Source organism: Oenanthe melanoleuca, chromosome 1 (assembly GCF_029582105.1).
Source record: "Oenanthe melanoleuca isolate GR-GAL-2019-014 chromosome 1, OMel1.0, whole genome shotgun sequence".
Classification (NCBI taxonomy): domain Eukaryota; kingdom Metazoa; phylum Chordata; class Aves; order Passeriformes; family Muscicapidae; genus Oenanthe; species Oenanthe melanoleuca.
In genome coordinates, this window is record NC_079333.1 from 36387096 (window position 1) to 36412257 (window position 25162).

Sequence of the window (25162 nt, forward strand, 5' to 3'; positions counted from 1 at the left end):
GGGTTCAAGCTCAGCGCTACCTCTGTGTCTCAGTGCTGCACCAAGTGCAAGAATTGCTGTCCGAGCTGATCTTACTCCCGAAGGTTTTGTCTTGCCCATTCCAGCCTGTAATTAGAGCTGCACTCCCCTGTCCTTGTTGTTTGCAGTGAGAAAATTGCGTAGTATGAAAGGAAAACATAGAACTATCCAGTTTGCACTACTTGGCTAGGTAAATGACTGCATTTCAGAATCTGAAATACTTGATTTTTGGTGTTTTAACAGGTTAAAACGACCATCAGTGTTATGGAGGAAGACTTAGAAGTGTTACAGGAACAAGATGTGACTAAGTATGTAATGACTGACTGTCTTGGGAGTTGAATATATGATGGAATTGAATTATGTAGGTTTATTAAAAATATGAAACACAAAATATTAATGATTTTGGAAGGAAACATGATTCTCTATTTCTTCTGCTTTCCATGCAAACTGGAGAAGCTGCTGCTAAGACAAAAGATTGCTTTGGCTAATACACTACTTGCTGTTTCTGTTAGATATTTAAATGTTTAAATATTCATACCTGAATCAAGGGGGTGGGGGAGAAATGAAAGCTATGTGGGGTTTTATTAAGATGTTAAAAAACGTTATTTCAAACTTTTTTTAAAAAGTACTTGAAGTTGCTAGGCTACAGCAGTATAAACTTACATATCACAGCTCTTAAAACGTTAAGAATCTTGAAAACAAGATTCATTGCTAAAGCCCAAGCCTTATTTTGCACAGATAATAACTACAGCTGTTCTCCCCAAGTATTAAGTGCAATTTTCATAAGAACACATAATCATTTTTTATTTTTATGTAGTGTAAGTTTAGTTCTTTTAATCTTAATCCAAAAAAATGTTAGTATTTAGTTAATATAAAAAATGTGTTAGCACAAAGCCTTTCTAAACAAGTGAGAACTTGAGTAAGATTTGGTGTAGGATCTCATCCCATTCAGCGCTTCAAGGAACAGCAAATTTAAGAAGTACTTCTGCACTTAATGACTTAAACAGAATATTTATCCATCATAATTTTGTATGTAAACTTACTGACTACTTTTCAAGTAAACCAGTTTATTCTGTCATTATTACCAAGAAATAACACAACATGATACAATGCACATTAAGCATAAAAGTATTTCTTAAAATAAAAGAGGCATGATCTATTATACCTTATTCTGGCCCAAGAAAGTTTTTAATTGGATTTAAAAGTATGATGTGTCATACTGAAGAATAATGCATGCACTTCCATGATAAATTGCTGCAGTAAAATATTCTCATCAGTGTGCCACCTCCTTTTTTTCCTTTGAGGGAATTCTTTTTTCATATCATAGTTATATGATTTGTAAAAGTAGACATATAAAAACTTGAATTAGAAAACCCTAAAGGTTTTACTATTCTTTGGCTACAAGTCAGAAGCCTATTTCAAAAATTCAAGATTCTGCCTTGTCTTTAATCAATATATGCAATTTCAGGCTATTGCAGATGAATCATAAACCATAATTCTTGCTAGCTAGTTATATCCATTAACTATACAAAGAATCTGGAAGAGTAGTTTAGGATATATCTTCACTGAAGGGAGACAATTTCAGTCTATGCAGACAGTATTCCAGGGATAATGCAGGGCCTTTAAAATTTGGGAAAATAGCTGAGTAATGGCGGTGAAAATCATGGCAATTACATTCCAGCTGCAAGGACTCATAAATCACAAATTGTCTGTCCATAGATGTGTATGGTTCAATATGGCTGAAAGTTATTAAATAAGTTAGTTTTAGTTCTTATAATGGAGCTTTGGGATAGAAGATTCTATCACAACTGATTTGTATATTTCCTATTTTTAGAGCAAGGTTTGCAATAATAAAATGAATATTGACTGTAGAAGCCGTGGTAAATATCCAAACCTAATGAATATACTACGTAAGATTGAATAAGTTCTGCTTGTGTTTGCATAAATATGGCCATAGCTATTTTTCTATTTGTGAGCAAATGTAAATAATAAGGAATGAAAGTATAAAGTCAAGACAGACAGTATGAACCAAACATTTCTTAAATCATCTGTTTTTAAATGATAACTGTTCTATAGTGGGTGGACAATACCATTGTTTCTGTGTCTGTTAGGAAATAATCAGAAAAATGGAGGCCTGTACAGAAGTCCAAAGCAAAAGATGGATAAATAGAGCTAGAAAAGTCTAAGTAGAGCAAAAATTGTTTGTGATAAAGAAAAAGGCCTGGAGGTGGTAAAACTTTTTATCTGGATTTTTGTCTAAATTTGGAAACATTTTGTTTTAAATGAAGTTAAATAGTTATTAATGACAGTAGAATATGACTCATCTCTATTTTCATTTATATGGACAGAGAAAAAAAGAAGACTACGAGCTTGCCTATACCACTTTTAAAGTGAGATAACTTTAAATGTTTTGAGCTGTTTCAAAGTAAATGAACCCAAAAAGACATAGCTGCCACTTGCTGAAATACAAGTCATAGCTTCCCTGTATGACAGATCCATTCGATGCATGCATTCAGCAAACTGGGAATGCTGAATCTGCATGGGTAAAAAAACCCTTGCATACTTCTTCACTTATGAGAAAATTTGTTCTTTGTGTGTCTGTTTACAAGATGTCTTAGTGAACAAAAGGAACCAGTGCATTCCACATCTAGTGATCAAAATAAATTCTCGTGATTGTGGTGCCATATTCTGAGGGGGCTAATTAGCACTTTTTAAAACACTAGTGAACTAAAACAATAGTTACTGCAGTAAGTGGCACTTCTCTGCTTGTGGGTGGGGTTTACTGCTGATCTGTGTTCAATACCAGAGCCTTGGTACAGAGTAGTTTTGGTAGAAGAACAGCAGCAGTAATGTACAAATTCACATACATATTTCCTTTTGCAACTGCAAGTGTGCTTAGAGGATCCAGGTATGGAATTAGAGAAAGTGAAGATGGACTGAGCTCTTAGCTCTTTCAGAAAGGATTTTTCTTTCAACAGCTCCCTTTTATATAATGATGGCTGTAGGTTCAAGAAGCATGCAAGAACTGTTAAGAGAAAATCTTTTATCAACAAATGCAGCATTTGCTGTGTGCAGGAAGAGCTGAAAGAGGCAGGTGAAATTTAAGAGTGAAGGATGTCAGCCATGGTGGATCTGAAAGGGTAATCTGATGATCCAGGCTAGAAGTTGTGTTCTTACTGGCATAACGATATTTAGATTATCCGTGTGACACACAATAAAGCAAGTACCTGTTTCTGAAGGCTGAAATCACATAGCTGAGTCATTGCTGGTGGTTCACCAAAGTGTTCCCACATGACCTTAGAGGAGGCTGGAAGTGCACAGGTATTTACAGCAGTATCAAGGAAAAGGTAGTCTTGATGTAGCAGGTAGACCTGATTAAGCAGTATTGCTTTATCTTCTGTTTTCAAAATCCCGTTTTATATTCCTCCCAGAGGCAAAGTTTACCCACCATTAGTACTACTTTTGAGATGGGTTCCAGGCACTTGGGAGGTGGGTGTTTTTCTTTTGAGAGATATGCATCACTTGCATGCACTTTGGTTATTGTCATCTTAGAATTCATATTAAATTTCAAAATGGCATTGCCAACAGTTTTAACATTAAAAAGTCATTAAGATTTGTGTGTGCATTTAAAAAGCCCCTCCAAGCTTAACATTGACACCATTACAGTTTTAGGGATTTGTGGATGTAAAAGAAGTTTTAAAGATTTTAACTTTAGAAAACCATGTTAAGTTTTAATTACTATATTAAAAATCTAGCAGATTTGCTCCAATTTTCTGTAATAATTATCTAAACCAGGGATGTGCACAATTTAAGCACGAAATAAAAGATTTGTGATACTAAGGAGCTGTTTTTCAGTTTAGTGCAGTCAAAAGTTGAGCATGCAGGCAGACTCAAGATTGATGAAGTGAGGTTCCACCTACATATAAGGACATCATTTAACTTTCCCATTTCTTTCTTTCTTTCTCTTGTTGGAAGATGGTTAGTTTGATCACAATTAAAATAGAATTGTAGCAGTGTAAATAAAAATTTGTTTTCTCCCATATTCTTTATTTGAAAAAATAAATCTCTTTATGTTTTTAGAGCTTCTCCATGTGAAGTTGAACTTCAGGAATTAGTGCATCAAATTGACATCATGGTAAACAGAAAGCAAGTAGAATGGGAAAGAAAGATGAGAGCTTTGGAAGCAAAGATGGATGTCCAGGATCAAGAATTAGCAAGTGCCCAAAGCAAACTGGATCAAAAAGGTCAAGAGGTATTTAAGAATATCACATTGTATTAAAAAAAGTATTTATTCTGGTAGTTTCTTGTTAGTATGCTTTAAATTCTCTGTAAGGAAACCATTTGTTCTATCATGTAAAAATACCAAACACCCCTTAAAGGTCACTAATTATCCTTAGTGTTTTTTGTTCTAAAGTGTGCTTCTGTTCTGAAAAGTGATTGTAAAAATGTCATTGAAAATCTCATATTTCTTCTATTTCCCTAAAGTCTACATAATATATTCTTGGGTTAGCTGTAAAAAGATAATTTGATGTTTTTTTTCTAAATGCCAGCACTTCTCATTTAATCAGAAATTTTAAATGAAAGAATGCAGTTCAAAAAGGTTCCCAAAATTATGGCTTTGTTGCTCCCATTTATACCTGATTTTTTAACATTTTACATTATATACTATCTTTTTATGATAATTTTATTCGCTATGTCAAGACTTGAAATTCATTACTACTTAGACTTTCTTTTGAAACTTAAAGCCCCAGTGTACCTGGTGTTGTCTGTACTTCACAGTGTTTTCTGTTGAATAATTATTCAGAAGCATCAAGAAATCTTTGCATGGCATTCAGTTCTGGTTCAAGCCAGCTGAATTTAGGAGTTTACACGAGGGCATCCTTGTGTGAGCTAGGTGGCTAAATTGCCTGTGGGAGTTTTGAAAATAGAGTGACTCTCCCTAATGAGCAATTAAGAACTTGCCCTTAGTCCCTGCAGTCAGAGGAACCAAGAGAAGAATTCAAGTAACCCATCCTCAAAGCATTAGCCTATTTGCTGTACAGACATATTATCTGAAATACTTCAGCATATTCTACCAAGCTTCCAGCTTCCCCTTCAGAAAAGCACAGGTGCCATATATGCTGTCTGTCATATTTCTTAGGTCCCTGTGAAACTCAGTAATAATTCATAATATCACAAATAGCACTGCACTTAGGGAGCTGAAATGAGTCTACAGTGTCTTCTGGTATTTTGTACATAAATACTGGAAGGTAATTTGTATCATTTTATAACCCGTGCAAGGAAAATTTTCACCGTGGGGAACAGTGTAGTTGGGTTAAAAAAGCTTTTAGAAATGGTCTTCAATGACAGACTTGTACAATATTGTGATTAAATCATAACATCAGGGTGCAGTGAGATTTTTTTAGTATAAAATCCCTAATTTGATGTTTACACAATCTGGGTCTGTGGTATGCAGTTTTGTTATCAAGTTACTGAATTAATACTTAATTTTAATCTCTCTCCTTAAGTCAGTGGTCTTTTTTCAAAGTTTTAAATTACTTTTCAAAAAATTGCGTATTTTGGAAAATGTCAGAAAAGGTACATGTGAATGCTTATTTTAACTGTAGGTGGGACTACTTCAACAAGAATTGGAAAATTTACAGAAAACTAAAAATGAAATGGCTCAGAGTTATGAAACTCAGCTTCAAGCACTGAAATCTCAAGTAAGAAAAATGTCAGTTTCATTATTTTGTGATTGCAGTATAAAAAACTTATACATATGCCATTATGGATTTGGGAAAGATGAATTGTGTCATACAAATGATGACTACAGCTTTCTACCAGGCTCCATTATAATTTAGGTACTGTCATGTTGAAACTCTTTGGATGGATTTTGATGTGGATGTGACATCTGTTATGAAGACAGATACTTGATTTCCTAGCTTCAAACTAATAAACTAAAGCCTCAGTGAACAAATAAAATAGGTAATTGGATTCATGCTAATATGAGTCTGATGCACGTTAGGGATTTTAAGATTTATACTGTGCTTGTAATGTCTTTGCTATACTTTTTTCTGGTTTTAGTTTCTCTGATTTACTCAACTGTTAAAGTGGCCCCATAGCTTTCCATAAGGTGTAGATTTCCAGTGTATCAAAACTGGATTAACCCACATTTTGATGCTGGGAGTTTGTTCTGACTTTGTGTTCTTGCAGCCCAGAAAGCCAGGTGTATCCTGGGCTGCATAAGAAGAAATGTGGTCAACAGGTTGAGGGAGGTTGTTCTCCCCCTCTTTTCTGCACTGGTGAGGCCCCACCTGCAGTGCTGTGTCCAGCTCTGGAGTCCCCAGAATGAGAAACACTTGGACCTGTTGGAGCAAGTCAAGAGGAGGCCATGAAGAAGATCAGAGGGGTCTGGACCATCTCTCTGCTGAAGACAGGCTGAGAGAAAGGACAAGGGTTTTAAGCTGAACAAGTGCAGATTTAGACTGAGGAACAATTTATTATTTATTTCAGTGAGGTTGATGAGACATTGGAACAGGTTGCCCAGAGAAGTTGTGTATGTCCCATTCCTGAATGTCTTCCAGGCCAAAGTGGATGGGGCTTAGAGCAAGCTGATCTAATGGAAGGTGTCCCTGTTTATGACAGGGGAGTTGTACTAAATGATCTTTTAAAGGTCCCTTTCAACCCAAACCATTCTATGATTTTATGATTTGGTTGTGTTTGCTCTGCACCTGTGTTTTTGTTTCTTCACTATTTTCTACTTCAATCATAAATCTGAATTCTTAGCAAACTTGAGTTGATTCTGTTTCTTAGATTTTACCAACTAAGGTACACAACTCTGCATTGTTTTTCCTGCTACTTTTCTGTTTCCTTTAGTGGATTCTCCTACCAGAGATGAAGAGTTATAATTCAGAATTTCCAGTCACCACACTTATTACATAGTGATGTCAGATTGCATAAATTTGATATCATTATTCTCATTTAGAAGTGATGGTACACTTGAGTCCATCAAATGAATAAATGTATTACTTATTTTTAATGTTATATTGTCTTTAATTTATTTTTTTTTAACATATGAAAACGGATTTGGAAAATAGTTCTGTAAATAGTCAGGGAAGGCTTTGTACAAAACAAAGGCTGTTTTGTAATTAACACTTTTAATCATTTGGGAAAGTAGCTAGAAATAAAAGCTGGTTTATAATTTACACAAATTACAGAAAAGCATCATCTTAGCATGATTATTGAGAAGATAAATGTCACACAATAAAAAAGAGTGTGACATTTTATGCATAAGTAGTAAGATATCTTTAGCAATGCAGAGCTGTCCTCAAAAATACGGTAGCATTTGTTGCAATATTTTTCACTTCTTAAATTTTTTCCCCATGCTAAAAATGCTTGGACTTATGTTACAGGTTGTTGCTAATATCTTCACTGAAATGGAACCTTCTGAAAGTCCAGGCCATTTTTCATAAAGACTTTTATTTTGGAGTTTTTAATTACCCTGCAAGTCCTTCCCATGGGCAAATACAACCTGTTTTTTATTTTTTTAAAGAACCTGACATTTTCTAACCTACCAGTTTTTCTCTTTAAACCTGGTTATATTTCTTGCCCAAATTCTGCTTTTTAGTTACCACTCAGGCCACTTAACCTTTCTTTGAGTTTCTGGGTTACTTTTTCTTCTATCTTTATGCAAGAACTTTGGATTTCTATCTCCTAAGAATATATATCACTTTCCCAATCCATATCTCTTAAACATTTCATTCTCTCTCAGTCATCCTGTTTATTTTTCTAAAGGTTCCAGCACTGATGCTGTTTGCATTTTATTTTTCAGTCCTCATTCCTCTCCTTTGACCAAACCATACTTCTTCATGAAATATCCATTTCATCTTGACTGAAAAAGAAAACTGTTAAATGTCCATGTTAAGTGGCCTGCCTTGATTCTCTATATGATAAAAAGAAGTCTGCCTGTCAGAACAATTCCTAGCACCTATGCTAGACAGTAGGACTGTCCCAGTCTGCTCTTCTAGCTTTTGCCACATCTCCTTATTTCCTTTCCTGAATTACAGTGCTGCAGGGTCTGCAATGGAATGCCTTTAAGGTCCCCAGTTCTCAGCTACATAAACCCGTATCTAAAGTATAGACCTTCTGTGACAATATTAATTTTAGCCTTACCTTCTTTGATTACCTTCTTTTGGTTCTTATTCTCTCTTGGAAGTTATACCACCTTCTAAAGTGTAGGATCTGACAAGCTACAATTTAGTTTTGCACAAATTGTGTGTTACTATTGACCAATAGCACTATATCTTTCTCTACAGACTTATTCTTAAAATCCTTCCCAAGATTTATTCCTTCCTAATCTTGATAGCAATAGTAAGGATCACTCTTTGTAGCTATCAAAATGCTAGGCTATTCTTTTCTGTGGTCCTGTGTTCTTTTTACCCTGGGTACTGCTAAAACCAGTTGTTTAATGAGCACTATTCCCTCTGAATTTATTGTGTGCCTGTTGAATGCAGAAAAAGCTATATTTTTCTTGTATTAGGGAAATAATTCCTGGTATGTAACCTGAAACTCCTAGGCCACACTTCTGCATTCATTCAAATGTGCACCATTTTGTCATAACTAACCAGCAAAAACTTTTGAGGTTCATCTGCATTACTTTGATCTTCCTTTTTTATTTCTTTTTTTTTTCTCTTTTTTTTCTTTTTCTTTTTTTTTTTTTTTTTATTTTTTAATTAATGTCTAGTAGCTATTCTCACTTTGAAAGTGGTGGAAATCTCTTAGCAAAGAACAAGGATCCATTCTTGCTCTAAGAGGTTTGCAACTAATTTCCTCACCTAGATATGTAAAAGCTGTGTCTGAGCTATCCCAGGCTCCCTTAAGAATCACTGGAAAGAAATGGACACCCCCAGAATACAATTCATGTCAGTGTATGACAAGAATATAAGATAGCTGAAATGACTAAGCATTTATAGGCAGCTTTTTCTAATGCAGAGTATCTCAGGCTTGTATGTATAACTTTCAGAAATTTAAACTAAGGTGGATTCTACCCCAGAACTCACTAAAATGTCTCATTTTTTTTTAACATGTACGACATGCAAATAGAACAACTTGGACCTTTTAAAGCAAATATCTGGCCTTAAATGGAAGGATTTTTGGCTATTAGTCTAGTTTCCAGTCATCATAACATCCAGACTATAATTTGCCTTTAATATCCTACTGTCATTAAATATCTAAGACCCAAATTAAATTTTCTCATTTTGGCCACTCTGTTCCATTTCAGACTGATTTACTGAATTGTTGGATCTGTATTTCCTAGCCTTTTTAGAATAAACATTCCAATACCTGTCTTATCTGAATTTAGTCTTCCCAGGCAGTTCACATATGCCATAATATATTCCAGAGACAAACTGTTATTTGAAAAAGGATATCTTTCTTCCAAGGTCAATGAGTTCCATGTTGTTTCAGCCCAGATACTCTTACTCATTTTAAATATTTTATCTCAACTCTGTTCTCTGGCAAAGTCAATTTCAAACATAGGCAGCTTCCCTGCAAGACTTCTGATTTGGTTTTGAAGGTGATAACTCAGCTCTATGTGCCCATTGTTATTCAGACATTCCAAGCTGGTGAAATCTATGCCTGGGCCTTTTCATATCACGAAACTTTCTAGTCCAGGACAATCTTCTTGTCAATTAATTTTTGCTGTCCCATATGAAGATTCTCAAGTTCATCTCAAATGTGTCCAGGCAGTTTCCGTTTCCAGATTATTTTTAAATTAATTTCTGTTCTGTATCTTTTCTGGATTTCTCTGGCCATGTTTGTGATCTGAACAGACCTTAATTTCTCATTCAGTGTTGACTCAACAGGATTCCATTCAATTTCCAGTCAGTACTTCACTTTGAGCTGTTAACAAAAATATGAAATTTTACGCATTTTGTCTGGGTGTACGAAGAACTTTATGTGAGAGTCAGATTTTTTTAAAGTCATACATACTTAAATGTAAAGGAACTAAACACACACACAAGAGACATCATCAGTATTTATTGCAAGCTTCTTTTCTGCACAATATTCTTCCCAAAGTTCTTTCACTCAGCTTTACTCAAGACCATATTTTTAGTGTTTCCTTTATCAATATCCTTGGGTTTGCTTTTTTTTTTTTTTTTTTCAAAACCAAATATACATATTCCTACCAAAGAATATCACTTTTCTGTATCAAGTCTGTTAACAGGCACTAGACAGACCCTTTGTTTTGTGCAGTGTAGTGAACTGATGTGAAAACTGGCTGTTTTCCTGGAGAGGCTGGTCCTTCTCCTGGTACCTTTTCTTCTGTGCCTCTGACTCCTAAGCCACGCTTTCATGGTGACATCAGCAGCCAGTGTCTGTTGTCTGTTTAATTCTGAGACCCACACAGTGATATCAGAATCACCACACACATAGCATTTCTACAATTTTCATCATAAGAAAGGCAGGCGCAAGTTTAGAGTACGTTAATTATAATCTTTCCTTTTGACTAGTGAGGCACCCTTTAAAAATGTCAACACAAGATGGCAGTAAACAAGTATAGAACATTCCATATGAACCCTGTAGAGGAAATGACTCTGTGAGTAATAGTGCCATGGAGAGCTGCAGTGGAATTAAGTAGCTGTCAAATGAACTCATTTGAACAGTTAGTTAACATTTATATGAGAGCTTAGTCTTGTTCATCTGTGATAACTCTCTAAATTGACTTTAACTTTACTAATTTATTTTGTGTTACATTGATTCGACATTTAGAATGCTAAAGCTGCAGTTGATGATTCTAGTTTAAAAAAATCTTTGGCCATGTGGTCATCCTTGATAGATTCTGCATGTTCAACTCTACTCTTGCTTTTAGTTCTCAAAGTTGACACATAGTTACGAAAAGCTACAGTCACATCAATTGAAACAAAAAAAGTTTGAAAATAGAGAAAAATGTGAGGAAAACCCGGAGACATCATCTAACCCTAGGAATTTGTACGTGAAAATGGAGGTAAGAATAGTTTGTCATTATATTTTAATTTTAATATGCTACTAGATCTAATCTTTGGTTTAAAATCTTAAACTTTATTTCACTCTTAAGTCTACAAAAATTTCCCTGTTCTGGCAAGAATGGTAATTAGTTTTAATATTATTTAATACCAGTTGTTTTTTTTTTTTAAGTGCAACTATCAATAAATTTTCCTGATTTCCTGATTTCCTGATGTGTATTGGATAACACAGTCTCTTGAGGCATGAGAGTTTGTACATATGCAGGATACTGTCACATTATGCCTATCATTAATTCAAGTTTTATAGACCTTAGGACAACCTTGACCACATTGGGCTACATAGAAAAAAGGATTGGAAAACTGCTTGTTGCACATGCATCTTGTCAGCACCTATTTGCCTGGGGCGATCCACAACCTTGACCTCAGTGCCTGATTTCTCTAGGCAATGTATGAGGAAGGATTAGGCACTTAAAAGTACCTCCTCCAGAATCCAGCATACTGACTGGGGACTAGATAATAGATGCTGAGGACAGGATTTAGTTATATTCGCTATGCCTTTGGACACAGGTTGGATTTTAGTGATCTTATTCCTGCATACAGAAAGCCACTGATTTTTGTTCATAATTCCCAGTGCTGACTTCTCAGAGGTTACTTTATGACCTGCAGAATAATGAGGTATTCATTGGACCAACAGGAAAATTAGGCAAGATAGAGAACTTGCAGAGAGTGTGCCCGCAAGTGGTGTCTTCTCTCCAAATACTCCTCTGGCTGCCTTCTCTGAGGCAAAAACTGATATCCAGTATTATTTCTTATAACTGAACAATAGAATCTCTAGGTGTGCTAATTTTTGCTGCTTCTTTTTTACCTATCCATTAAATTTCCTGATAACCTGAGGTAAATGAAACAACTTCAAGAGGAAGAATTCCAGAGCTTATAGAAAAATAACATTTGTCTATTAGGTAAAAAACTAACATGGGAAGATTATATTTCAGGTTTTGTCTTGAAAGATTTTTACACCGAGTCCTCCACTTATGGGAAGAACAGTCTAACCAGTAATCTGGTGAAGCATAGAATGATCACAAAATTCATATTTTCTCTGTCCATCCTTTGTGAAGAGCATAATGGAGTATTGTGTGCTCCACATGCTTACTGGGCTGGATGCTGTAGGCAAAGCAAGGGCAGTGGTACCAGTTGGAAAGAGAGCTGCTTGCCCGATTGCTAAGCATTGAGAAGACTAACATATTTATAATGTAGATGATTTGGACACTTTGAGGATTTGCAATCAAGAAATTCAGCTCTAGTAGACTTTAAGTAATTTCCTACTTCTAACTCAAATTAATCTGGGTCTTAGGATCTGTATTTTGGACTTGCATTTTATGTTATTCTATGAAATCTAGGGCTAACTTTTGCAGCCTCTGGGTTCCTGTATCTACATAAACACATCCCAGCTTTACATGATGTTGGCTCTCTTCCACATGGAAGTTCTCACCATCACAAAAACTACAATGCTTTGGACTGCAGCTTAGCTGCCAACAGCTACTACAAGAATAATAAATGGGTTGTACATCTCTCAGTGATATATCACTGCTGTCAGCTAATTTGAGAATAACCTTACTCAAGATTAAAATGTGAAAATAATGTAAGACAATGCTATAATTTGATTAATTATGCAGTATGAAAAATGAGTGCTTGGAATATATTCAGCAAATTCTAGTATTCAGGAAATAATTACTGTGGTGCAAATCTACTAAGCTCAGCGGTGCTTTAGTAAGGCCTTGAACCTGCAGTCCTCATTAAATAGTCTGAAACTCCATTTGTATCACATTTTATAAAACAGGGAAATGTTTATTGTTTTAGATGCCAAAGCAGGTATTAGGAAAGCTGTGAAAGAAGATTTATATTAATCTATGTTGAGAAATAGTCAGGTTTTTTGCAGTAGCAAAAAAAACCCCATATTGTTTTAAATTTGGGGAATATGCCAGTTTAGCTTAATTATAAAATATTGTCTGTCTTTTTGGAGCAACATTTCCATTAGTTTTCAATATATAAATCAGTGTACTGTTATTTTGCTAAATATTCAAACGAAAAGAGCAATAGCTCTAGTAGCTGCAATTCTGCTTATTTTTTAGGATACTGCCTTTAAAATGTATTTATGAACATATAAAGTTTGCCATGAGTTTAAAGCAAATTCACATACAGTATAAATGTGAATGTAAGTGCAAATACAAAAACAATATTATATAAATCTAGCATAATAGAAATTTTTAAACAGTTTTTGTTTAAGTAGGTGAACTCGGAAGCTGAAGCAGCAATTTTAAAGAGAGCAAGAAGTAAAATTTATTCAGTGTAGATGCTGTCCCGTTAAAAACAAAGGCAAAAAGTGAGCACTTTGTGTCTGAGTATTAAGGGTTTGATTCCGTGCTGATTACTTTGCTTAACACTGATGTAGCTTTAAAGTCACAGGAACTACTATCCAGTAACATGTGTGGATCATAGTGATAACTCTAACATCTTATTTTACAGTTTTTCTTCATTTTTTATGTTTACACTCATAAGATAAATAGCCCTTAAGACTGGTCTTTCTCTGGTGATTGGATGGCTGGTTTATAGAATTGTGCTTTTTTTAAACTTCTTTCCAAAATTATGGAATGATTATGTATTAATTAAAAAACTGAATATTTCTTAGAATGATACAAATTACAAAATTCTTTAGATTGAGGAAAACAGATATTTTCTCTATGTTTACTAGCCTTGTTTTTCTGTCTTTCAGGAATTTAAACCAAAATCACATGAATGGGAGAAGAATGGGACAACCTGTGTAAATAACCCTGTTTACGTAGATATGCAAGCAAAGTTATTGCCCGAGAAATGTAATTTATTTCAGGTAAAATTTCTACCTTCTTACTCTAGGAAGAAAATTAACTCTTTGCTCACTTTAGAGCTTACTTTAACTTAATTTTCAAAAACTAAGCTTACGGCGAATCTTAAAATGCATGTCTATATTGGTAGTGAATATATGGTAAGGCAGAACCTTACTGGAAGATCTAATGAAACATGCACTTATTTTATTATTTAATTTTTCAGATGGAAATGAGAAAATTAATAAGGATCATGATGAAAATGGTAACATTTCTTTTAAAAAACCCAAACTATTACAAAAACCAGTGAATGGTCCTTTTTGCTTTTTAAGCATATTATGGGTATACTTTTCCATGCTATTTACTAATATGCAATTAATTGTGACAAGTTGTTAAAAAGTATCTTACCAAGTAAATAGTGCATGCCTTTAAGGTGTTGACACAAGTATAAAGTTCCTTCAAATCTGATAGCCTTCTTTTTTTTGAAGATCATAAATACACACCAGCATCATTTATGCAGAAAAATTAATTTTCATATGCTACTCCAGAATCACTCTTGGAGTTGTTTGTTGGATCACTTATCCCTTTTTTTTTTTCATATTTTTCTGCCTTCTAGTTACCATGCAGTTCCTTGGTTGACTTAATAATTTTTGACTTGCCAATTTGATTATTGCTTTTTAAAAATATTTTTTTAATTCCTTCTAATCCAGAAAAAGAATGTTATTTAATGATGTCATGATAATGTATCCTTCTCCTAAAAAAAAACCCAGAAAATAACTTACAAATTAACTGGGCCACAAGACAGCTTGAAAATTAAGTAAGGAGAGGCCAATTATGTTGCTCACTTGTAATTCCCTTTTCCACTGTTTCTAAGCTCATTGGATCTTAAGCTAGTGGAACGCTTTCTTAACAATTCCTATGAGACACTTTACACATATCCAGAGTTTCCAAGGATGACAGTTATGTTTTGGGTTTAGCTGCTGAGAGCATGATATTCCAGCAATTGAACTTCCATACAAATGTGTTAAAAAAGCAAATCTGTGACTAAACAAAACTACTGACTGGTGACATGTTGATTGTACAGTTAGACGAGTCAAAGTAGAGTACTCAGGGTGATCATTCACGTTTTTCTGTTGAAGCTTTCATTGCCATCAGTGAACTTGCTTCAAAGAGAATTTCCTTCACAACTTTAACATAACACCAACTATTTTTTGATATACAAATCTGATGAACTGTAACCGTTAGCTGTTTCAAAAGTGTTAATTGTTCCTGCATCTTTGCCTCAAATTCATCTTTTGTGAGATCTTTGATTTACAGTTGAAGTCTTGCACTATACTTTTCACAGGATGCCTTGACACTTTGGTATATCAGAGTCCATAACTTGGATGTCAAAGGGACCTTAATTTTTTACCTATAGAAATGAAACTTAACCAGCAGGGTTCTTTTTGCTTTTTATTTGATATGCAGCCAGTGGTCCATTCTACTTAGGTCCTCAGCCAACACAAATTATGGGGACAATAACATAAAAAAATGTCTAAAGTATGACTTTTTGCAGTCCTTGTAAATGAAATATGGTATTTGTAATCCTATTTGTTTGTACTTTATATTTTCATGCCCAACTTTGCCTCTGCACATGATATACGATTTCCAGGTCATATTTTGTTGTCATTTTTCAAGTAATTCTCAGTCTTCTAAAAGATTAGCGCTGCTTGTTAATCTCCCAGTAGTGGGATCCATGTGAATAGTTTTTTAAACAGCAAAAACAGTTGCCGTAGCAATTATGCTTCTTCACAATGCCTGTGGATTCAGAAATACTGGCAATACCAATTTTCTGAAGTTTTGTGTTTAGGATTTTAATTGGTACAAGAAGCTGCATGGGGTGTAGGACTCTGCCAAGTGTACGAATGATTCTTCCCCAAGTTTAAGGATAATGATCTCAAAGAAGTACAGTTCCTGTAGTAACTGAGCTGTTTGTACATGACCTATGTAATGGTAGCCCTCTAGTCAAAGGTTAATATCTATCCTGAGGCACACACACACAGCTCCTACTGAGTTCAATGAATCAAAGAGGAACATTGCTCTCAAATTATTTCTCACAGGTAACTGCTTTGAGTAGGTCATCATAATCACCTTTTTCACATTTGAGGCTCATTAACATTAAGTACTAGGAAAATACACAGCACAGGAGAAAAAGAAATCCTTGAAAAAAATCTGTGCCCTTGAAGGTTCTTGAAACTTTTTTTTTACTGAGGGCAAGTAAGTCAAACTGCTTGAATTGTACCATCTTTTCTAAGCAAATCCAGGTGAAGATGGGAATAGCTTTAGGATTTCAGCAGTAATGATTTGGTGCTAGCAATTTACATACAGTTATTGAGTTTAATTTAAAATATTTTCTTGTTTTACAGAAGCAGACCCAGAATTATCAACTCCAAATATGCAATAAGAAACAAAACCAAGAAGAGCTAACTACCTATACCCAGCCCAAAAGTGAAAACGATGATTTGATTATTGAAAAGCTAAAGGCAATTGTGAATGAAATAGCAAGAAACAAGAATAAGCTGGTAGAGGAAAATATGAAACTCCATGAGGATCTAAAAATGTACCAAAATCAGTGTCAGGTAGCAATAGTTTTTTATGATGACTGTGGAATTGATGTTGGAAAATCAAAATGAGATTTTCATACATAAGCATACATTAGGTGTATTCTGTGCATGAACACAGAATAATTTGAGGACAGTATGGGTTGGGGATTTAGTAAAACAGAAATAAGTTTGATTAGTAGCAGTACATTTTTTCCCTTGTCTGTACCTAGAGTTCTATACCTCTCCTATATCCATAGCATCTACATGAACTTTCCCTAGTTTGGTTCCTTGTATATAAATGACTTCTGTGAAATCTCTTTATCTCTTTAACTTTGTTGGTTTTGAAAGGGGATTATGCAGTAAATTGTTAAAAATTTTTAAGTGTCTGGCCATATAAAGAACCATCATGTTTTATCTTATCCCTAGTTCACTGTTTTTCAGCATAGAATTGATCTATGAAGACAGCCATTTGCTCCTCTTCTTTTGGTCATGGTATATGAGTTCTGACAAGACTGAGATAATACCAGATCTTTACAACCTTTTTTATTATCTGTGTTTGAAACATATTGATGAAATTCTCATTGATATTTCTTTCTGGTGACATACACCAGTTATGCTGGTGTAAAGTCTTGCAGAGTGCTAACAGCATATGCAATATACTTAACAGGAATTAGCATATATGTGGCAGAGGGAAATTTCAGATTGTGTTGTCAGGTGGTATCAGAAGAGCCAAGTTCATACATGCCATTTGCACATTAGTTCACTGAGTCTTTTGCCTGTATACAAGTTATCAGTGTGCAAGCAAAGCTTCTGTTTTATTAAATGGCCTGTTAAAAAGGCTGCCATCAAAAGCGGTGGGGCTGGAATATGCAGTGGAACAAATCATGGCACTTGCACCACATGGATACAGGCTGTATGACAGACAGATTGTGCTGTAGCCTTGAAGAAAATCTTCAAGCAGGAAGAATTTTGCAATCACATATTCAAGAGACTATAGGAGCTGTAGGAAGCTGGAAGACATTTTAAGTAGAAGTGGAGCTAGATGTACATAACAGTGTCATGTAAAGGGCAGAAAGTTGCAGAATAACTGTTGGTGGTGTGGAATGCTGCTGTGTTAGTTAGAAAAGCTGCATTTAGAAATAGATGCATAAGGGAAACACTGATGCCAGTGTACAGTGAAAAGGGGTAGCTCAGGGAAGATAGTTTTTAAGGAATGTCTGGATGAGAAAAAAGAAAGTACAAGGCCTGTTGTCAACCAGAAAAAGTAAGCAGGTTTACATGAAGGAGAGTTAGGTGGAAGATGGTAATAGTTGTGATAAGGCCAAAGAAGAAGGAGTAGGTGGGAATCTTGGTGTGGAGAACTCTGATGGCAATGAAAGCAAGAATTGTTGTGCCTCATGCATTCCTTTATGCCTGTGATAATTTCGTGTGTGCTTCTAATTATTTCACTTATACTTAATTAGCAAATAATAAAGTGAAATGTATGGAAGAGCAGTTTGTTGACTTTACAGAATATGCAAAGTTTAAAAGATCTACATGCAGATTGCAGTCTATTTCTCTACCCTATCTGACAAACTTATCTGCAGCTGTAACATGAGAAGCAACATGAAAACATCACACAAGGAGTTTGGTTCTTGAAAAGTCAGCATTAGATCAGCTGCTAGACGTTAATTTATGTAAAAATACACCATATAATTGTATGTTAAAGGTTGAACAGTGTATTGGGTTTGTGTTGGGAAGGTTTTGGGATGGCCTCTGTGAGAAGCTGCTGGAAGCTTCCCCCATGTCTGAGAGCCAATGCCAGCTGGTTCTATGATGGGCCCACTGCTGGGCAAGGCTGAGCCCCACAGCAGTGATGGTGGACCTTAGTGTTAATGCATTTAGGAGAAGGGGGAAAAAGAACCCTGTGCAATGGCGAAAGAAGGGTAAGAACATGTGAGAGGAGCAGCCCTGCAGACCCCAAGGTCAGTGCAGAAGGAGGGGCAGGAGGTGCTCCAGGCACCAGAGCTGAGATTCCCCTGGTGCAGCCCATGGTGAGGTGCTGTGCCCCTGCAGCCCATGGGGGTCCGTGGTGGAGCAGAATCCACCTGCAGCTCCTGGAGCATCCCAGCCAGAGCAGGGGGATGCCCAAAGGAGGCTGTGGGAAGCCTGTGCTGGAGCAAGCTCATGACAAGACCTGTGGCCCTGTGGAGGGAGGAGCCCATGCTGGTGCAGGTTTGCTGGCAGAGTTTGTGACCCCACTGGGGACCCACACTGGAGCAGCCTGTTCCTGAAGGACAGCACCCTGTGAAGGGAGTTGAGTCTGGGAAGGAAGGAGGCATGAGGAGAAGGTGTTCTGAGATTCAGTTTTTATTTTTCATTAACCTGCTCTAATATGATTAGCAAGAAATTAATTTCTCTGAGTCGAGTCTGTTCTGTCCTTGGCAGTAACTGATGAGTGATCTCTCCCTGTCCTTATCTCAAGAAACAAAGAGCATTTCTCTGCCCTGTCCGGCTGGGAAAGGCAGTGACAGTATGGCTGTGGTGGGTACCTGTCATCCAGTCAGGGTCAACCCACTGCAAACACTTTTGAGCAGAATTAGGACAAGAGCTGGTCAGGAAATGTTTGGAACTTTGTTTTGATTGGCAAGCTAGTAGAAGCAAAACTTTTCACAGAAGGAAAGAAATTATTTAATGATTTTTTCAACTTGAAACAGACTCTTTATATGAGATATTTTCTAAACAAATCCTAAAGTTTTCTGCTTAAAATTAATTTTCATTTTAACCAGATGCAATAGATATTTTCTAAAATAATAAGTGATGCATATCTAATTTTTTTAAACTGATAAGTAAAACTGGGAAACTCTCGACCTGAAGTTCTGTTTCAATTATTATTGCAACTGCTGCTGTCACTGCTGTTGTTCCTGCTACTATTTTAATTCACCTGAAAATACAATTTATGTAAATATGTGTGATAACTGCAGTCTATCACAGAAAATATTACTTCTGCTACACAATTGTGCAGAATTCATTTCCCTTATCCACCCCAAAATGAAATCAGAGGGTAACCATCTCCCAAATTCATATGTTATAAAACAATTGTGGCTATTCCTTGAATGTTGGAGTCATGAAGATGAGAATAAGCAAGTCTTACCAACAACTTTAACAGTTCATTAAGCTTTATTTCACTTGAATATACCCAGAATTGCATTGTGGTGTTTAAAAAAGCTCTCTTGGCCTTAATGTAACAAAGGATGGGATGAATGAGTCCATATGTGCAGCCCCACCCAAAAAAAACCTCAAAAATGCAAAAGCACTTTGTATCTGTCTTCAGCAACCCTTTCAGCCAGAGGAAGACCACAGGCTTCTTGGAAGGAGGGTCATTCTCACAGGAGGCTCTAAGGGAAATAAACCTTTGAAGTTCTTCCTTACAGTGCAGTTTCTGGCATCCAGATCTCTTGAAATGTTAAAGGCTTTATTTTTGCTCTGAAATATGGAAGGTATATTCAAATAAAATGAAGAAATTATTAAAAAATGTTAATGTTTTTAGTGTAATAGTTTGAAAGGTAAAATATCAATATCCTTGGTAAAATCTTCTTTTTTTTTTTTAATCTGAAACATGGTTTTGGCTCTTAGGTGAGAACCAGTACATATTCTCTGGATATTACTATTGCAAGCACTGATTATTATTGTTACTTTTGTTATTTGTGAGTTATATTTCCAATTTCTTATATTTATTATGTTTCCAGTATATTTTTGTGAAATTATGGGTTTTTTTTAAACTCATGTTTTATCATGCCAAATGTAAATATGTCTTCAGGTTGTCTAACATGCTATAAATCAGAAATTAAAGATAAAAGAGAATAAGGTTTGTCAAGAAAAAAAGTTTTTTTATTGTTTGAAAATGTTGTGATATTCATTTAAATATGCAATTAACTCCATGCAGATGGAACTAGTTTTGAAGAAGATTTATGCAGCCTTGTAGTTTCTAAAGCTTATAAATTTGGAAATGCTGTTAGGAAAATGGAAGCCACTTATCGCACCAGTTCCAGCATGTGAAACATGTTCCAGGATGCAGAACCTGCTAAAACAAGCAAGCTATATATTTTAGGTGCATTTAGTACAATAAAGAGCTTCTGAATTATGTTTCCTATGATAGTTTCAGAGGCAGATGCGTTGGAACATTGTGAGGGCTAAAGAATATTCAGAATCTGATTTTTAGATGAGAGGAACTGACATGGAAGCAATATGTTTTTCAGAAATTAAAATCATGTATGTACAGGTATTGAATGTAATGTGTTAAAAACCAGTATTTTAAGCTGTCTAATTTTATTTATCTGTGCATTTGCTTGTTTCTTTAGAGCATGGAGGCAGACGTCTCAGAAATGAGAAATGAGCTACAGTCAAGGGATGGTCTCTGGAGAAGGATACAACTGGAATGCCAAAAGTTGTATACAGAATTATTGAAAATCAAAGAGTATAAAGATATGCAGGAAATTCAAATAAAGTATGAATGGTGAAGACATATTTAAATAAACAAGTGCTTTTGAGCCAATAACCTTTTTCCTAGTTTTAAATTAAGTCTGTTTGGAAAGATACTCTGGATTCAAATGTCAGCTTCTGAATTTTAGACTGGATATCAGACAATTTCAGGCAATAAATGCAGGCTCTGTTAAAAGGCTTTAATGATGCCTAGATTTTTACAAATCAATGCGTTTCAGATATTTCTACCTATATCTTGACAGTCTTTCATTTCCTCAGCATTAAAACACTTTGGAAACAATGCAATTAAGATTCTCCCTAACCTCCTTAGAATAAAATTGTCATGGTTTTATGGCTTATCTAATCTGCTGTAGCCATTTCAAATTATATGAAATACCAGTCTGTAAGAGCTTTATTGTCCTTAATTCCTAGACATCTCCCAAAGTCCAGCCTGATTTAGGCCAAATGTTGATTATGTTTGGGAGTATTTTTTCTTCAGCAAGCAGATCTTCTGCCATTTAGTTTTACACTGTAAAGGCTACTGCAAGGTAAAAAGAGTATTGAATGTTCTGGTTGTTTCATGTTTTGTTTATTTCTTACTTAAAGGCATCAATCGTCTCGTGTTCAGCTTACTGAGCAACTAGAAAATAAAAACACTGAGTTATTGCTATTTGCAGAAAGGCGAGAACACCAAGAAGAAGAGCTGAACAAGGTATTTGATATCATTTCCAGATCTTAATTGCAGTATAGGATTTTTAGGAGAGAGTACTGATGTAGGGTATGTGCATATACTGTAGAGGGCAGGAGGATGCATTGTAGGTTCAGGAGAGCATGAAGTTTTTTATTTGAAAAAGATTTTATGTATGGTTGCATTTAGTTGTGTAGCTGCAAAATCGACATTGTGATTCTGTGCTGCCTACTTCATTGAATTAATGGAAGAGACCATGCCTACGCATTACTGTGATTCAGATAACACCATGCAACTAAGAAAGCCTCCAAAGCTCTGATTAATTATTAGGCTGTAGAGCTAAGCTGTAATTTGTAGGTGGTCTCAGAGGTAGGATATGCAAACAGATCAACTGATACAAAGTCACTGTGGCAGGTACCCACACAAGGCTCAGCTTAATCAGGTACCTGCTGCACAGTCTAGGGCAGAGCTCTCTCGTTGGAGCTCTGCATCACATTGCGTTGCACATTTCAAAAGTGCTGTGAGCAAGCAGCTGTGGCATGGCACTGTGTAACAGGGTATGGCTTGGCAGGCTGAAATACTTTGGAAGTAGAGGATGCTCAGAACTTGTCTTACAAGCATGTTGTTCTTTTGCCAAATAGCAATGTAAACAGAAATCACAGAACTGTTAGGGTTGGAAGGGTCCAACCTCCCTGCCACCTAGAGCAGGTTACAGGAATGCTTGGCCAGTGGGATTTGAATGTCTCTATTTGGATCATCTGACTTGGGTTCATCTGTTTTGGCTTGACAGTCATTGTCTACCTCTTAGGTTTTTTCACCTACATCTATTTTTTTTCCAATTCTAATATTCCTCTGCTGTTTGCATAAATAAAAACGAAATGCAATCTGTTATTCGTGTATAGTACACAAAAATTGTTTAAATGGTTTCAAAGGTTGTTATGCTGGTTTTTGTTGTTTTATTTCTTACACAATACAGTACAGTACTAAATTGTTGGTTATAGTAGAAAGATGAGGAAAACACTTTATGTGTTGATACTTTGGAGAACTCTGCACAGGAGGTATTGAAGAAAGTTTGACCTTAAAATTTTACATGTAATGACAGGAACAATTCTCATAAAGTGATTGCCATATATACCCTTTATTTCTAACATAGTTTCTTATTAAAGAGCCTCTAGATTGATTTAATTATATTACTCCTAAGTTAATTTAAACTTCATCAAGCTTTCTTTTAAAGCTATCTTAAGTGCAGTATAAATAAATCATACTTAAATTTATTGAATGGATATTTCCTTGGATATTCTTTATCATGTATTCCAATTCTATGCATGATTTTTATTATTTTCTTTTAAAAGGTCTATTGAAGTGTATTGTACTTTGTTTATTTCTAATATTAAATAGGCAAATGAAAGTACAAGAGAAGTGTTGAAAAAAAGATGTAAAAATAAACAAAGCTCTGTGCACTGACTTCCAAAGACATTTATTTTACAATCTCAGAATCTCTGATTCAGTTAGAAGAGTTGGTGTCTTGGAAGCAATAGCAGAAAAAGTCACTGATAAGTAGGAAGTGATGCAATCATATTTACTGCACAGCATTTTTTCTTTTTGAAATGTATTTGCTACAGATAAGAAACCATGTTTATCGAGAGAAGCAGTCCCATTGCTCTGAGCAGGAAAGAATGAAGACAGAAATCTCTGACCTGACAGAGGAGCTTCATCAGAAGGAGATCACTATAGCAACTATCATGGAGAAAGCTAGTCTTCTGGAAAGACAGTTAAAAATGGAGTTAGAGACAAAACACAAATTGTTAACAAAACAACAGGTATGCAAGTAGGCAAAAACAGCCCACATCATCTTACTCCACACTTGATAATGACATTCATTATCTGGGGAAAAAAAGACATCACATTTCTTGCTGTAATTTTTATCAGTGGTGCTGTAATATCTCTGAAGTATTACAAAAACAGCCAAATTGATACTGGAACAAAAAATCACCAGTAAATGTCAACTATACATCTAGATTGAAATTCATTCTGACCGTCACATCTAGTTATCATTTTAACGTGCAAAAGATCTTGAAAACTTCCAGTCTGTGGTTATTACATATGCTTTAAGTTTCTTATTTTTCAGTGTTTTCTAAAGCTTTTTGAAGAATGTTACAAATCTGCATAGAAAATTCTAGAAATTTTATAGCTGGAAACTGTAAGATACCTGTGGGGGTTTTTATGGCAAATTTTTGTTTTAAAAACGAATTTTCCATCTTCGTTACTTACTTTGTAAAACAAAAGAACAATCATATTTAGAGGTTTCTGGGTATCTCTGCATTTTCTGAGAGGGTCACCACACATGGAAAACTGTGATTGAAGTAATACTTTACTTTTGACAATAGCAGTTACGTGTTTGGGGAAAATGAGAGATATCTTCTGCTGTGTAGTGCTCTTTACCAGATATTTCCATACCAAGATAAAATTTCTAGATGCTGTGAATAGGATTTCAAGTTTCAGTGGCCTGTAGAATCTGTCCCACTTCCTATGTAGTAATTGCATGTGAACTTGTTTTCCTAAGTCATTACTTCTTTCAAAAAAAAATAAATTCAGAGGCATTGCACTTGTGTATCTTTGTAGATGGTTTAATACTTCTTCCTACTTTGGTATTGCTATATTTAAAAATATTATAGTAAGTTTTGTAATTCTTTATGTACGTTTTGTAAAATTAAGCTTAAATATATCTATACTCAGTGTTATTCCAGTTGAGAGTAATATTCTTGTTTTTAACTAAGAACATAATCTTTTCCTAGCTGTTGGAATTCCGTTACCAGGTTATCAAATCTGAAAACACACATCTAAAAGAAATGGTGGAAAGCCAGGAGGGTGAAAGCTGCATGGTAATTTTTTTTTTAATCTATGAAGTATGCAAAATAGTTACTTATATTTATTGTAAATGTAGGGTTAAGATCATGGCAGATTCAGAGATTTCTGGCTTGCATAGATTAAATAAATGAAAATAAGGTGTGCAACATAATCAAAACCAAGTGGTATTCACACACAACCTGAAGATGAGTATAGCTAAGAGTAATTTTTACCTTAATTTTATTAAACTACAAATAAGCTAAATTTTTCTGTAACTGTCTAGACACTAAACAATTTCTGGGAGCATTTTTTTGTAAGTGGTATCACTTACTTAATTTTAAACAGTCATCATTCTCACAGTCAAAAATATGTCCCTTTTTTAATATCTTACCCCTTTGTTCACATAGTATTTAAATAGCAGTGTAAAAAACTGACACATTTTGTTCCCACCCAGCTTATTTTCAGACTTTAGTACTTATATATCTCCAAACAGTGAAGCTTTAAAATTTAATTGATAAAATATGCCATAATATTATCTAGAACTATGGTTTATGAACGTATAATAAATAGTATATATGCTGTTTTCCACTAAAAGCTTCAAAATATCTGCTGCTTACAGAACATATGCAGTTACTATATCTAGCAGTAAAAAAAAAACAAAGCCCACTGGAATATTGTTTAGAAATACTGATGTAAATACATTCTGGGGAGATTTGTAGCCTTTTA

At 35.1% G+C, this 25162-nt stretch overlaps 1 protein-coding gene across 1 annotated transcript in view; it reads left to right on the forward strand.

Annotated features, from left to right (window-relative positions):
• The first annotated feature begins 282 nt into the window (after window positions 1-282).
• DEUP1 (deuterosome assembly protein 1) overlaps window positions 283-25162 on the forward strand; it is a 39605-nt gene continuing 14725 nt past the window's right edge. Inside the window, exons 1-10 of the mRNA XM_056498151.1 lie at window positions 283-326; window positions 4099-4270; window positions 5625-5720; window positions 10868-11002; window positions 13771-13884; window positions 16264-16476; window positions 20781-20926; window positions 21508-21613; window positions 23212-23409; window positions 24385-24471. Of these exons, the coding sequence (XP_056354126.1) occupies window positions 283-326; window positions 4099-4270; window positions 5625-5720; window positions 10868-11002; window positions 13771-13884; window positions 16264-16476; window positions 20781-20926; window positions 21508-21613; window positions 23212-23409; window positions 24385-24471 (1311 nt within the window). The remainder of the gene's footprint in view (window positions 327-4098; window positions 4271-5624; window positions 5721-10867; window positions 11003-13770; window positions 13885-16263; window positions 16477-20780; window positions 20927-21507; window positions 21614-23211; window positions 23410-24384; window positions 24472-25162) is intronic.